Source organism: Octopus bimaculoides, chromosome 1 (genome assembly GCF_046866305.1).
Source record: "Octopus bimaculoides isolate indiv1 chromosome 1, ASM4686630v1, whole genome shotgun sequence".
NCBI lineage: Eukaryota > Metazoa > Mollusca > Cephalopoda > Octopoda > Octopodidae > Octopus > Octopus bimaculoides.
In genome coordinates this window covers 184,361,005-184,377,975 of record NC_142928.1, presented here as the reverse complement: position 1 = coordinate 184,377,975, position 16,971 = coordinate 184,361,005, and the positions used below count along the sequence as shown (strand labels likewise).

The window sequence follows — 16,971 nt, the reverse complement described above, 5'->3', positions numbered from 1 at the left end:
TAAAAAAAAAGCTTTATTGTTGTACATCTTATATTTTTATAGTTTAGTCATATCAGTGTTAAATCTAAAGAGAAGTGTGCCATGAAACACTTGCATTATTCTAAATAATACTTTTAATGCATATTTCTGTTAATATTTAAAATCATTTTCTTTAGCATTATTTGACAATAAGATTATCTGAAAGTGATTCTAAAGCGACTTAGGTATTATTTGTAACAGTCTTGTATATTCTTGAAATAGGTATTTTTCAGGAAGTAACGAGAAAGTTTGTTTCTAAAATCGCTCGATTTTTCTTTTCTTCTCTTTTTTATTTGTTTTTGCTGGGGTTTTTTTTTTTTTTTTTTTCATAGTTTTCATACTCATCGACTAGGAAATATAAATCTTATGTATTTGTCAAGAAAATAAACAAGAGTATTGTCTTGTTAATAAGCAACTGAAACCTGGTCGTCTTCAAATTTCCCTTTTTCTCTGATATACCAATGAACTATTATTATTAACCATAGTTGGGACAGTGGGTGGCAGAAGCGGTTGAGCATCAACCAAAATACCTGTGATCTTTATGTCTTTGTTGATGTTCAGAGTTCAGATCTGCTAAGTCGACTGTGCATTCCATCGTTCCGAGGTCGATAGAACATTACCAAGACTGCCCTATTCAGGGATGTTACATATATACAGATGTGTGTGTGTGTGTGTGTTTCTATGTACGTATATATACATATTGTTTTTTAGGATTAAATAAAAAGACAACAAACGGAAAATATGACATACCTGCATGTATGTATAAATGGAGAACAGGACAAGTAAATATACAGAAAGAACTCTTCATCAATTGTCGGCTGTCTATCTACTCATTTCGATATATATATATATATATATATATATATATATATAAGGTGCGGTGAATACACGGTCGTCTAAATCAGTGCTTCTCAAACTATCTGATGTGGCGTACCGGCAGTTTTTTTTCCCAATGTGCCAGGGACTGGTAATATTTCTTAGTAATATTAATTTGCATCAGAAACAATATATATAATGAATATAATAAAAGTTGACAATTTTTTTAATCTTATATTTATTTTGTAAACAAATAATACAATATTACATAAGCATTTTCATAATGTTTCTTTCTTTTCTAGAAACTCGCCGCGGACCACCTCTTTGAGTAGCACTGGTCTAAATTGTGCAAAAATGGAAATAACACTGACATCTTATTTTAACAGATACATTTACCAAAATTACATAAAAATATCTTGAAATACTAAAAAGTAAATTTATTCAATAAAATCGCCACTAGCTTCAACCATGGCCTCCGGACGACTTCGGGATCTCTTGCAACTCTTCTGGATGGTCTCCTTGTTTAAGTCGGTAGCTTCTGTCTACCTACTTGTGAAGGAACGTGGTTTAGTAGTTAGAGTATTCGACTCACGATCGTATGTTCGCGAGTTCGATTCCCGTCTGTGTGTCGTACCCTTGAGCAAGACAGTATTTCTCGTTGCTCAAATCCACTCAGGTGGCAAAAACGCGTTGTACCTCTTAATTCAAAGTGCCAGCCTTGTCAGATTCTATGCCACTGAGTCTCCCAGAGATTCACGAGCAGGCTGTTCGGTTGATCGAATCAATTGGAACACTCGTCGTCGTAACTGACGGAGGGTCAGGCCGGAACCAAATTCACTCACAAGGCTTTGATCAGCTCAGAGCTTATAGTAGAAGGCACCTGCCTAAGATGTACATAGTGGGACAGAACATAAAACCAAATGGTTAGGAAGCAAGTTTGTTAATCACCCACGCCTGACATTTATTATTAGTTTTCTCTTTTTTTTATTAATTAATTTATTTGTCATTCCCCTCAATTTTCGTAACGTGTTGTATTATATAAGGAGACCACAGGGACAGTAGATGCCTTCTATACGTAATGCATATCGTGGCACTCCGTCAGTTACGACGACGAGAGTTACAGTTAATCCGATCAACGGAACAGCCTGCTCGTGAAATTAACATGCAAATGGCTGAGCACTCCACAGACACACGTACCCTTAACGTAGTTCTCGGGGAGATTCAGCGTGATACAGCGTGACAAGGCTGGCCCTTTGAAATACAGGCACAACAGAGACAGGAAGAAAGAGTGAGAGAAAGTTGTGGTGAAAGAGTACAGCAGGGTTTGCCACCATCCCCTGCCGGAGCCACGTGGAGTTTTAGGTGTTTTCGCTCAATAAACACTCACAACGCCCGGTCTGGGAATCGAAACCTTGAGCCCGCTACCCTAACCACTGGGCCATTGCGCCTCCACAATGCATATAATATAATGATAAAAGAATATTTGTTCTGCTCTAAATAAATAAGATTAATTTTTACTGTCCCTTTGGAAAAAGTACGTTTTTTTTTTTCTCTCATAGATATTAAACTTATATATATGTTAATCAGAGCATGGCAACATTTCAGAATCCAGCTATATCTTATTCTATATATTCTTACTGAAGTAGAAAGATAATATAAATTGCAATCAGCATAAATAAAATGTAAGATGGGATGGGGATGGGTGCCAACAGCTCCATAAAGAAGTGTCAATCTCTCAAAGGGGATGGAACGCGTGGAAGAGGGAGACCCAGGAAGATATGGGACCAAGTGTTGAAGGATGACTTTAGGATCCTGAACCTTCCAGACAAGAAGACAAAGGATCGATGCTTGATGCCTTGTTGTACTCATGAAGACCCATCCTCCACAGCAGAAGTGTTAAAGCCAGTGAAGAGAATTGACCTGTAAGAGTCTTGTGCCAGTGCCATGTAAAAAGCACTTCTGCAGTGCCATGTAAAAATCACCCAGTACACTCTGTACAGTGGTTGGCGTTAGGAAGAGCATTCAACCATAGAAACCATGTTAAATCAGACTGGAGTTTGTTGCAGCTCTCCAGCTGGCCAGCTCTGGTCAAACTGTCCAACCCATGCCAGCGTGGGAAACGGACGTTAAATGATGAGGAGGAGGAGGAGCCAGCAAAGCAGTGTGGTTAAGAAGTTTACTTTGCACCACATAGTTTTGAGTTCAGTTCCAGTGCACACCACAACCTGAAAGATCCCTCAGTCACATATAAATTCCAAGAAGTATTGGATAATGTTATATGGTGAGTATGTAGAGATAAATACAAGTAACATAGATGACAGCTAACTGTGATTCACGGACCAGATTTGTGGCTGGTGCAGGATTTTAACCAAACAGAAAGTGACACAGTGGTGAACTAGCATAGATAGAGCCATAAAAGCAGAGTAACACATCTGGAGAGATTGGCTAGAAGAGATGCTAAACATCAAGTATATATGCAGTATGGAAAGAAGTAAAGAGAAGTTTGCAATGAGAGGATCCAGATTACAAAGCAATGAATTGTGCAAATTAGGATGTAGTTAGAAATGAGTGTGGGTAAGAAGTGATAGTGGTACATTTATCATAACAGTACGGTTATCACTAAACAGAAAGAGGATTAGAAAAGCCACAACAAGAGGTTTCTGAATGTAGGTAGTGCAGGGAAGATAAAGGATCTGCTCAAGTGGACCCAAAAAATGAAACTGCTATTGAAGTTGACAGCCTTATAGTCAAAACTAGAATTAAGGATAGAAAAAGCAGCTGCAACACCAAAGGATAGACACTGGAATGTTGAAAATATCCAATAAAGTAAGAGATAATCTAATCACTTGGTTAGTCAATCAGGGAATAAAAGGTGTCATATTCAATGACTAGCATAGCAGTATTATTATCAACTGCTACAAAGACAATGGAGGTGTTCTAGAAAAGAGTAACTGGAGACACATCAAAATGATGGACCATCATCATCATCATCATGTTCATTTTCCATGCTGGCATGGGTTAGATCAGTGGTTCCCAAAGTGGGCGGCATTGCCCCCCCCCCTGGGGATGGTGGAAAGTTCCAATGGGGCATTGAAGAAAAGTGAGGCAATAATGGGGTAATGATTCATGTAAGGAGTGGGGCAATAATGGGGCAGTGATTCATGCAAAAACAACAAAATGGGTTCATTTGGTTAAGTCTTATTTGTGAAATACAGTTGCTTTGAATTTGCCTCAGAAAGGAGTCTATGTTTGTGACAGTTAGTTGAAGTGGGAGTGCTAGGAATGTGACTTGGGTGTCAAGGGGGTGGCAGTCCAAAAAAATTTGGGAACCACTGGGTTAGATGGTTCAACAAGCTACAGGACTTCATCAAGCGCCAATGTTAACTTTGGCATGGATTCCCTTCGTAATGCCAAACACTTTACAATGTGTTCTGGCTGCTTTTTTGCAACACCAACATTAGTGATGTTATCAAACCTGAAAGACAAAGAAAATAAAAAGATCCCTCAATTCAGTAGAAATGTGTTTGAGAGGAGGGGTTTTATGTCAGGAGTTGAGAGACTAAAGTATGACAGAGGGACAAACACAAGTGTAAGAAGCACAGGCCATAGAGAAAATACATGGCTACCCCACATTATATAACAGTAGATGGAATAAAGAGTTGAAGCACAACTGATTATGAAGGAAATCAGCTAAAATGAGACACTGGTCAGTTTTGTACCAGGAATGGAGTACTACTGATACCTTTATTAAAAGTGGGACAACGACACAAGTTATTAGCTAAAAGCAAGCCACTGTATCTAGCTTTTGTTGATTAGATTTTCCACAAGGTACTATGCTAACTAGATGCTGATGAAGGTCTTATGAAAGCAATGCAAGTCATGTATAGTGATACCATCAGCAAGGTAGAAGTTATGTATTCAGCAAGAAATTTAGCATGCAGTTGGATTTCCACTGAGGCTCAGTTCGCATGGTCACTTGATCAAAATTTGAGCCTGTTTACACCATTTTTCTTTCTGACTCCACTAGCAATGTGCACCAAAGAAGAACAACGAGCAGTGATCCAATTTCTCTGGTCGGAAAGTGAGTCGGGTGCTGAAATTCATCAGAGGCTTTTAGCACAATACGGAGTCAGTGTACTACTGCACAGAAGTGTGTATGAGTGGATCAAGAAGTTTAAAAGTTGCCAGATGAGCATGATGCATGAAGAGGGAGAAGGATGTCCATCAACCTCCCACCACTGATGAGAAGACTCAGCAAGCTTGAGAGAAGGTAATGGTGAGCCGGTTCACCATTACCATCTCTCAGATCACTGCTCTTTGATCTTCTTTGGTGCTCATTGCTAGTGGAGTGACCATGCTTATACTGTAAAGCCAGAAAGAAAAATGGCGCAATCAGGCTCAAACTTTGATCACATGACCACAATAGTACCAACTATAAGTATGCATGCACTGAAGGCAGTGTGACAACAATAAAGATATGTTATGGCAAGAGTGCAGATAATTTTTGACTTTTCCTCGTATGTGTGTATGTACTTATGTCTTATCTTTTACTTGTTTTAATCATTAGACTGCAGCCATGATGGAACACACCTTGAAGAATTTTAGCCTCGGGAATTTTTTTCTTAAGCTGAGTATATATTGCTTCAGTCTCTTTTGCTGAACCACTAGGTTATGGGGATGTAAACTCACCAAAAATAGTTGTCAAGCAGTGATGGGGGGGGGGACACAGACACACATACATACCATCATCATCATCACCGTTGAACATCCATCTTCCATGCATGCGTGAGTGGGATGGTTGAGAGGAGCTGGCCAGGTAGAAAAACTACCCTAGGCTACTGCGTCTGATTTGGCAGGATTTTACAGCTGGATGCCCTTCCTGACATCAACCACTCTGCTTCTTTCAGTTTCCATCTACCAAATACTCACAAATTTTTTTGGTCAGCCTGAGGCTATAGCAGAAAACACCTGCATTTTCCAGCAAACACAGTGGGACTGAACCCAGAACAATATGATTGGGAAACAAACTTCTAACCACACAGCCATGCCTGTGCCTATATATAAGTGTATATATTATATTATAGTATAGATAGATGAGATTGATGTGAATCTCCTATGTTGGCCAGAACAATACATCTATTTGAAAGAAAATGTAATTAGATTTACTTACAATTTTAGAATTCTTTACATAGTTATGGTATATTATTCTAATGAGAAATGTCATAATCTTTAGCTGCTTGTATAGCACTGTTTTATTGATTTTACAAAAGAAAAGTTTGAAATTCAATACGTGACATACCTTTCAATAGTATTCAATTTGAGACAGTATTATGATAGTATTAATTATGTTTTATAAATATCCAATATGTGAACTAACTTCAGCAAAATATTTCAATGATGAATGAGTTACAACATTCATAATTTCATAAGTAAAAGCAATTATTCTTCGCATTTCTTGAATAAGGTTTCAATGACATTTCACCCACAAAAGAAAATTTCATTATTCTTCCGACACACTTTTTTTTTTTTTTAACATATATACCTAATCAGAGAAGAAAGTATACAATACCTTTAGCTTTTGCAAGCTTTGTCGGTGTCATAAAAACAAAAGAGTGGATTTTCAATTTCAACTCACCTGCATTTTCCAGCAAACAAGTCAAAATTTTAAAACCAAAGTTTACAACCAAAAAAGTTAGGCCAATTTATACACAAAGACGACTTTGGAGGACCAAAATTTCCATGTGAAATGCAACAGGATTTTGAATGTTTGAATGCTTACACTACATGTTTACACAATATATTGTGTTGACATATATGCTGGAAAATACAATATGACTTCTGGCTGCAACGGGTGAATTTGACAGTAAAATATCTTCAATGAAACATTATGAAGTAAGAATATGAAATTTTTGAGGATAGTTCATCAGTAAAGTCAGAAAAACAATAAGAATTGATAACATGTTTATTTCAAGACAGAAAAAAATAAATCAACAGAACAACTGACTGTCAATAAAAACTATTCTGATTCCTAATGAAGGAAACTGTACATTATAAAGATTCCATATTTCAAACAATATTTGTTCAATTTTTATATTTCATAGTATTAGACATTTATTATATATCACTTTTATATGATACCTGATATTGTTTCATTTGCTCCCACAGTTAAAACTTTAAGACTTTAATTACATAGATCAGTGGTTCTCAACCCCCTTTCACCTATGGGCCCCTTTGATTCCCATTTTACGGAGGTGATTCCCCTATAGCCATTCATTGTTTAAAGAAATCCTATTATACTTTTATAATATTATGAAGAATTGTATTAAAAAAAATATATATATATTTTGTGTATTGTACAAATAGAACCAGTTTAATGCAGATGAATTTTAGCAACAAAATCTTACATGGACCCCACCCCCAGGGTCCATATAAATTCCAGTTGAGAACCACTGACAGAGACATTCTGTATCTTTTACGATTTGAATAGAAATAATTCCATTGCTTGTTTCCTCTGCTTTATTTGTGTCATCTGACAGACAGTTTGGGGTGTGTACAACATAGATTATGAATTAAAATGTTTTTAAGGAAATTCTGAGAATTAGTGAAATTTGAAACTATGGTTGAAAATGTCAAACAATAGCATGCTTATCAAGATTTGAATGAATAATTATTAAAATAAAGAATAAAATTCAAATAAACTGAAAGTTAAACAAAGACTATAATGTGAATAATCTAAGAATTAAACGAAAAAAAAATAAAACAAGAATGAAACATTAAAAAAAAAAGGCACAGTTATTTCAGGGACTAACATAATGGCTGGAGTTGTTCAAGAACATCAGTTACATCAACTTAAACAGTTTCGGAGTCGCCTACGAAGGTCACTAGTGCAGACCCTAACAGGTCAAACCAAACCATAAAAAAAAAAGTTTTATTAGGTAATATAAAAACATATTTCCTGAAATTGCAAATTATTTAAAATATAAAAATATAATTTTCAACAGAGAGAATTTATCAAAATAGAAAACAAATGAAGTTTGAAGTTTAAAAATAATAGGATCGACCACTCACGACTAGCTAGCGCGGACGCGAGTACCCTTATACTCTGTGTTGTGTTTTCAAACGCATGGATATAGATGTCAAATTTGTTCCAATAACTTTCGAGTGATAGATAGATAGAGAGAGAGAGAGACAGACAGACATATAGCTCGCTCCGGCCAGTCATGGTATTAGCTGTCAGTAGCCAAAGAATCGACAAGCCAGCAACAGGCATGCAGACAGACAGACAGATACTTCACTAGCAGTGAGCACTTTCACTTCTGACAGCTAATAGCATGACAGTGCCCAAAATAGAATAAAACTTTTCGTTAAAAATACAGCAGTTAATATTTCGTATATAAAAGACAAACTTGACCAGTTCCGTTAATTTCAGCTAGAAAATTAAATATAACAGGATATCATTATGAAAAGGCACTGTTAGCAATATAATGAATTCCAAGTGTTCATGTCCGCATCTGATTATCAAGTGAAAGTTCAGAAATGGGGGACAAAACTGAACTTATAATCGGGTCTTTCTTTTCTTCTAATAAAGTAAAATCTATAACAATTCGTCCGTTTGTAGGTCGATGCTGGCGATATTTTATTTTTGCGCGATCCAACATAATTCGAGAAGCTTTAGAGGTAATTTTGTCCTTATATTTATCCGAATAGTATATGACTTCTTTAATTCCAGACTGTATAATGACTTTAGTACATTCATTGCAAGGGAACAAACCAACATATATAGAGCAATTGCAAACGTCAGTAGAATTCTTATTGAGAATAGCATTAAGCTCAGCATGACATACGTAGAGATATTTTTTATCTAGCTCAGTGACACCTTCATTGCACCAAGGAAAATCATCGTCACTACAACCACGAGGCATGCCGTTATATCCGATGCCAACAATACGTCGATTTTCATTAACAATACAAGCTCCTACCTGAGTTCTTGGGTCTTTGCTACGCTGAGCAGAAAGGAAAGCCACTGACATGAAGTAATCATCCCATTCAAGGTAATCTTGCCGCTTTTGAGACATGCTGGACGTCACACTGTTAACATAAGTACATTCTGCCATCGTGATTCAAATACGTTTGAATTAAGGGAAATATTTACTGATTACGTCCTCTTGCTTATTAGAAACACAAATATGTTTCTAATTATCTCCCTTGCTTATAGCGCTATTTGTGTCCCTTACACTTTGTGCTACCCACTATCTATCTATGTATCTGCCTGTCGGCCTATATTCAAAATTTTGATGATTCTAGGAAATAGAAGTCATTTTACAAATTTAATACAAATTCCGTTAGTTTAATTTTTTTTACTTATGCCAGTCACTGGACTGCGGCCATACTGGGGCAATGCCTTGAAGAGTTTAGTCAATGAAACCAATCCCAGTACATACTTTTGTGTCTAGGATTTATTCTATCACTATCATTTTATTAAACAGCTAGATTACAGTTGCGTAAAAAAAAACCAACAAGCAGTGAAACAAAGAAAAGACGCACACACATACATATATCGTCAATCTATCATATATCCGAAAAAAGAAGCACACTCTAAAAGCAAAGAGTAGTTATGTATTTATATATATATATAGTTTAGTCTATATCCGACTATAGAATGACCAATAGTTTCGCATCTACAAAGGGCTTAGCTCCATGCGTGACTTGTCAGACTCTAAAGCCACTCTATGACCGGACATAGACTTATATATATATATATATAGGTATTGCAAATTTTAGAGCTAATACTTGATAATTGTGAGCACCTGTATATGCCAGATAGTGGCCGAGGTGAGAGAATAAGTTAAAAACGTAGCATTAAAACAGAACACAAAGGATTCCGCGGTACAATCCTTTCTGTTCTGTTTTAATTTTACGTTTTTAACTTATGCCGAACTGCTAAGTTACGGGGACGTAAACACACTAGCATCGGTTGTCAAGCGATGTTAGGGGAGGGGACAAACAGACACACAAGCATACGTACGCACACACATATATACGACGGGCTTCTTTCTGTTTCCGTCTACCCTGTTGTAGCAAAGGTGGATATATGTCATATCGTGTCCGGAGTATACTGCGTGTGGGACACGATATGACATATATCCACCCTTGCTATATCAGCCTTTGCTACAACAATTATCTCCGAAAAATTCGTTGAATATAGAGCTCTACATCAATTCAACAAAAGAATTCGGCAAAAAAGACCAAATAGGCAAAATGGCATTCTTCTGCAACACAACAACGCCCATTGTCACGTCACCAATATGACCAAAGCCGTGATTCAAGAACTCGAATAAGAAGTGCAGCCTCATTCTCCAGACTTGGCGCCATCAGATTTTCATCTCTTTCAAACACTTTGCATGGTGTATCGTTCAATAATGACGTGGAATTGAGGGTTTGGTTGGATGAATCTTTGAGTCAAGACCAAGAGATTTCTCTTGCCCAAGGCATCGAAAATCTTATTGAATGATGGGCGGAAGTCATAAACAACAACAGGGAGTATATTATTGATCAATTTGTTATGTTTTGTTTTTTTTTGTTTTTTTGTAAATAAATTTAGCTAGATCCACTGATGACCCACTCAACCCAATCTATAAAACTCAAAATATCTGTGTGTGCGCTTTTTAGGCATTTCCACATTTTTCATCTGATTTTGGTGAAATTTATTTTATTAAATGGCAAATCTACCCAGGCGGGTCCTGCCATATCACCAATGCCTAGAGATACCCGCTTACAGGAGAAAAATCGATAAAACTGAAGGGACCCCCACACCTTTTGCAACAAAAGGCAAAAGTTGCACGTGAGAAAAGTTTTTACAGGAACGTCTGATTTTTATAATTTTGGTGCTAAAAGGACTGTCATGTTACCACATTTCAGACAAATATTCTAGCACTGCCTTGGGGCCTCTGATTCCCAAGGAAACTGCGAAAAACTTTGAAAAAAATTGATTTTTCCCATTTTTGCAAAGCTACACAGTAGAAAACTTTTTACTGGAAAGTCTAATTTCCTTGGTTTTTACAGCTAAAAAACCACCATGTAACAGCAGTTCTATCAAATATGTTCAAAGGCTTCCCTGTGTGACTAAAACATCGAAAAGCTGTTAAAAAATTGATATTTTTCAAGTTTTGCATCTTGAGAACAGTCAGAGAGTGTACTTCTACAACTCTTATGCTGTTCAGCTGACACAAGAACCCAAGGACACAGCGCTCACTGCCTTCTTCAAACTATGCACCAATGACCCCTTCGCCAAGACCCTCTTGTATCCCCAGGTTCCATCATATTACATTTGGAAAAAGAAAACACGCATTTGGGAATCAACGAAACAAGAACAACCCATCAAGGGACAGCCAAACTTAAAATCTTCCCCCACCCATGGAAGAGTTTACACAGTTCGCCCTAACCAACAGGAATGTTTTTACCTTCACCTACTGTTGCATGAGGTCATGGAACTGACATCTTTTGACAACCTGAAAAGCTCCAACGGTGAAGTTTTTGCTATATACTGTGAAGCCTGCCTTAAACGCGGCCTGCTAGAAGACAAAGCTCAGTGGGATGTAACAATGGCGGAAGCAGCTACAATACACTTGGCGAGGAGTTTTCAAAAGCTCTTTGCAGTGCTACTGCAAACATGCGAACTCAGTGATCCTGTAACCTTATGGGAGAAATACAAGGAAGACCCTTCAGAAGACTACCACAAACAAGAACAACTTCTGTTGCCTCATGTGAACATCGGTTTCAACGATGAATTCTTCAACAGAGCAATCATCGACATTGAGAATGGCCTATTTACTGCTGGTAGTAACGACCTTTCATTTTATGGTCTACCAAAAGTCAGCAGAACAAGCTCATATACACTACCAACAGGGGTTATTCAGGAAACAGCCTATGACGTCAATGCTCTTCAACAATACATCAACAAAAATTAGCCGAAGTTGCTTAGGACCAGCAGCACACAAACAGCGCTGTTTACACTTCCATTCGTGAATGCAAAGGAGGTATTTTCTTTTCAGATGTCCCAGGAGGAACTGGTAAAATATTTGTAACTAAACTCCTTGCAAAAGCCCGCCAGCAAAAGAGGATTGCTTTAGCTTCTTCCAGAATTGCTACGATTCTACTGCCCGGGGGTAGGACAACTCATTCGACCTTCAAACTCTCGTTCAATGCTTCTGCGTCCAACTCAGCCACCTGCAATATTACAAAAGACTCAAGACAAAGCAGAAGTGCTGCGAAGGTGCCAGCTTATTGTTTGGGACAAATGCACATGGCACATAAAGGATCCCTTGAAACACTGGACAGGATCCTGAAGGACATCAGGAGCTGCATTAGCCCCATGGGAGGCATTTCCCTCCTTCTGTCTGGTGATTTCAGACAAACCCTACCCATAATCCCAAAAGGCACCAGAGCCAATGCTGTAATGGCTTGCATTGAGTTATCTTCCCTGTGGCAGGACGTGCCAATTTTGACTCTTACAACAAACATGAGGGCCCAGCTTTTCGGTGACAACTTATCGGGTGACTTCTCCAAGCAGCTTCTTACCATTGGTGATGGTACAGCTGGAGAGATGACGGTCTCACATGTAGGCATACCTGTGGACACAGTGGACCTTACGACTGCAGTTTTCCCTGATCTGCACATAAACTACCAAAACCTGAATTGGCTGTGCGAAAGAGCAATATTAGATCCCAAAAACACTTTTGTTGCGAAACTCAATGAAAACCTACTGCGAAGCCTTCCTGGAAACCTTCACACCTACAAGTCTGTAGACACTGTTGTGGACCAAGAAGAGGTCATTAATTTTCCCACAGAATTCCTCAATTCCTTTGACCCCTCTGAACTACCACCTCATCATCGTTTAACGTCCGCTTTCCATGCTAGCATGGGTTGGACGATTTGACTGAGGACTGGTGAAACCAGATGGCAACACCAGGCTCCAATCTGATTTGGCAGAGTTTCTACAGCTGGATGCCCTTCCTAACGCCAACCACTCAGAGAGAGTAGTGGGTGCTTTTACATGTCATCTGCACGAAGGCCAGTCAGGCGGTACTGGCAACGGCCACGCTCAAAATGGTGTATTTTACGTGCCACCTGCACAGGAGCCAGTTCGGCGGCACTGGCAACGATCTTGCTCGAAAATCCTTACACATGTCACGGGCACAAGTTCCAGAAAGGCGACTCATCAACTGCACTTCAAAATTGGAGCTCCGGTCATGCTGCTGAGGAAGCTGGAGCCACCATGTCTGTGCAACAGAATGCAGTTAGTGGTAAAAAAATGTGCTGCCACAAATTATTGAAGCAATAATTCTTGTGGGTTGTGGCATCAGAGATGCCTTTATACCCAGGATACCTCTTACTCCACCAGATAAGCAATGCCCTTGTGCCTTGCATCAACTTCAGTTCCCTCTTTGATTTTCATGCTTAACAAACCACTTTTCCATGCTTGCATGGGTCAGATGAAACTTGTTGAGACAGATTTTCTATGGATGGATGCCCTTCCTACCACCAGCCTTCAACCATTTCCAAGCCCCTAAGGCCAGACATGTTTTTCACGGACGACTGGAAATAAATAACAGTCATGCTTCTTTGCAACCATCACATAATGTCAAGACATGGGTACACACATCATCATCATTTAACGTCTGTTTTCCATGCTGGCATGTGTTAAATGGTTTGCCTGAAGACAGGCAAGCCAGGAGTCTGCACCAGGCTCCAATTTGATATGGCAAGGTTTCTACAGCTGGATGCCCTTCCTAATGCCAACCATTCTGAGATTATAGTGGGTGCTTTTTATGCACCACCAGCATGAGAGCCAGCCAGACAGCACTGGCATCAACCACATTCTGATGGAGCTTTTTACATGCCATTGGCACGGGAGCCAGCTGGGGGACACTGGCATCGACCCATGCTTGAACGGTGCTTATTATATGCCACCAGCACAGGTGCCAGTCAGGCAGCACTGGCATGAACGATAGAACAGGTCTTCTCTAGCACAGCATATCACCCGATGATTCAAGGGTACTTTCAAATGGGCTGGTTATGCAACACTGGTATCGGCCATCATCATCATTTAATGTCCACCTTCCATGCTGGCATCGATTGAACGGTTTGACAGGAGCTAGCCAGGGAGAAGACTACACCAGGCTACCATGTCTGTTTGGCATGGTTTTTACAACTGCATGTCTTTCCTAACACATACACACACAATAGGCTTCATTCAATTTCCATCAACCAAATCCAATCACAAAGTTTCAGTCAGCCAAGGGCAATGATAGAAAACACTTTCCCAAGGTACTGCTCAGTGATATTGAACCTGAGAACATAGTTGGGAAGCAAGCTTCTTAACCACACAGCCATACTTGCACTTATTGTTAAATATATTATTTTAAAATGATGATAGTTTTCAGCTTGATTTCACTAAAAGTGAAAATACCATCTGGTTCAGGTACTTCATTGCAAACCACAGGGGTTGAGTTCCAACACTTCTTTCTGCTTCTGCTGTTACTGTATTGGTATAAACATTACAGCATCAAGCAAAAGACCTTGTGATTTTTTAATATCCTACCCATTCACCCTATCCAATTCTCTGGACCACTTTTATATTCAACTTCCTATAACTTGAAGGTATACCCAGACACTTCATTCTCTTCTTTTGTAACTGTGAAAGCCATGTTTTTCCTCTACTGCAAAACACCTATTTCTATCTCTGTATCATGACCTCTCATCACCTGGTATAAAGCTACCTCTCTCAATGTTACACCTCACTCAGTTGAGGGGTCTAGTTTTGCAAGTTACTTGACAGTGCCATATGAAAAGCCCCCAGAACCCTGTAAAGTGGCTGACATTAGGAAGGGCATCCAGACATTGGAGCTTGGTGCAGTTCTCTAGCTCGTCATCTCCTGTCAAACCATCTAAAACATGCCAACATTGAAAAATGGACAATAAACAATGAGTTCAGCTTCTGCTGTGTCTTTTATTCATCCAAATTGATAAAACAGTAAAGCACCTGTCAAAACACTGGGGTCAATTTAACCCTTTAACATTTAAACCAGCCATATCCAGCCAAAATATTTTTCCTGTTTTACGTTCAAACTGGCCAGATCCAGTCTTTCACACCTATCCTACAATCTTAGTCTAAAGAATATATATTGACACAATTGAAATCTCAAAGCTACAAGATATTGCTGGATAAATTTAAACCAATGGGAATAAATGTTACATTTGAAAGAATAATCTGAATGCTAAGGGATTAATCAAGGCAGTGCTCCAGCATGGACGTAGTCAAATGATAGAAACCAGTAAAAGAAAACCCCTTTTGCCAAATTTATGCCAATGTTAAAAATCACTGTAGTGAGCAAGGGGCGTAACTCTGCTGAATCCAATTTATCTGACTGACATAAAACTGATTCCACTATCTACAGTTAAGTGATCAGTTGTCACATCAAAGGGTGATTTTCCTTTATATCTTTGTTTCTGACAGCATTTTAGGTTTATTGCTGGTATTCCTATCCATAAACGATAAACGTCGCCCTTTCAAAGCCTAGCCAGGCTCATGGGCCTGGTTTCCCGGTTTCTATGGCGTATCTGCCCCCCACCCAGCTGGACGGGACGCCAGTCCATCGCAGCGTTACTCAAGAAACAGGAAGAAAGAGTGAGAGAAATTTGGGGCGAAAGAGTACAACAGCGGTCGCCACCACCCCCTGCCGGAGCCTCGTGGAGCTTAGGTGTTTCGCTCAATAAACACACACAACGCCTGGTCTGGGAATCGAAACCGCGACCCTCCGACCACGAGTCCGCTGCCCTAACCACTGGGCCATTGCGCATCCACATTCCTATCCATACTTTACTACATTAGATACACATATGGCTGTGGGGTCAAGAAGCTCACTTTGCAACCACTTGGCTTCAGGTTCAAGTTCTATTGTGGCACTGGCAAATGTCTTCTTACTGTAGCCTCCTCGTGAGTGAGTTTAGAAGGAAACTGTATTGAGGCTTGTCGTATATGTATGTGTGCGTATACTATATATATTTAATTAGAGAATATGTTAACCTCGTGAAGGGATGGCTGCATCCAAGGAAATAATAGTATTAAGTGAAATGGCTGTAAGAAGCGAAGATGACCAATTTGTTATAATAAATACTTCACTTCCTAATCTCCATTTCCTCTTTTGTTTTTTAACTATATATATATATATCATCATCATCGTTTAACGTCCGCTTTCCATGCTAGCATGGGTTGGACGATTTGACTGAGGACTGGTGAAACCGGATGGCAACACCAGGCTCCAGTCTGATTTGGCAGAGTTTCTACAGCTGGATGCCCTTCCTAACGCCAACCACTCAGAGAGTGTAGTGGGTGCTTTTACGTGTCACCCGCACGAAAACGGCCACGCTCAAAATGGTGTCTTTTATGTGCCACCCGCACAAGCCAGTCCAGGGGCACTGGCAACGATCTCGCTCGAAAATCCTACAGGAGCCAGTCAGGCGGTACTGGCAACGGCCACGCTCAAAATGGTGCATCTCATGTGCCACCCGCACAAGAACCAGTCCAGGGGCACTGGCAACGATCTTACTTGGCTTGCCGGGTCTTCTCACGCACAGCCCATTTCCAAAGGTCTCGGTCCGTAGTCATCGCCTCGGTGAGGCCCAATGTACGAAGGTATATATATATATATATATATATATATATATATATATATATATATATATATGGTGAAATGTACATTCTTTTATTTGTTTCAGTCATTTGACTGCAGCCATGCTGGAGCACCGCCTAGTCTATGTTTTGTAGAATGATACATTAAGGGGCTTTTTTTTTTGAGAACTAAGGAATTACTTGAATCCATATATTGACATATATATGCATGTGTTTGTCCTCGACACCATTTGATACTAAGTAAAAGATACAATTTGAAATTAAATAGTAACAAATCTAATCCTTCCCTTCCAGTTATTATGCATAGCCATAAACTAACAAAATAAATTGATGACAGCTGAGCAAGAAATATCCTTGTACTGCCCTGTACTCTACATTGAAACCAGAAACCAAAATCAAAATTCAGACAATAATATTCCAGTTAATAATTTAACATAAAAGAAAAG

The 16,971-nt window shown here is 39.1% G+C and overlaps 3 protein-coding genes across 3 annotated transcripts; 2 read left to right on the top strand and 1 right to left on the bottom strand.

Moving 5' to 3' along the window:
• Positions 1-6,778: 6,778 nt before the first annotated feature.
• LOC106884442 (deoxycytidylate deaminase) lies at positions 6,779-10,406 on the bottom strand. Its single transcript, XM_014935830.3, has one exon. The coding sequence runs from the start codon at positions 8,946-8,948 to the stop codon at positions 8,334-8,336; it is 615 nt and encodes a 204-aa protein (XP_014791316.1). The 5' UTR covers positions 8,949-10,406; the 3' UTR covers positions 6,779-8,333.
• Positions 10,407-11,318: 912 nt separating this feature from the next.
• On the top strand, positions 11,319-11,801 carry LOC149137873 (uncharacterized). The gene has a single exon (XM_089355864.1). The coding sequence runs from the start codon at positions 11,319-11,321 to the stop codon at positions 11,799-11,801; it is 483 nt and encodes a 160-aa protein (XP_089211990.1).
• Positions 11,802-12,136: 335 nt separating this feature from the next.
• Positions 12,137-14,586, top strand: LOC106884440 (uncharacterized). Its single transcript, XM_014935828.2, has 2 exons — positions 12,137-12,661; positions 14,494-14,586. Exons 1-2 carry the CDS (start codon positions 12,137-12,139, stop codon positions 14,584-14,586), a joined length of 618 nt encoding a protein of 205 aa, XP_014791314.2.
• Positions 14,587-16,971: the final 2,385 nt, after the last annotated feature.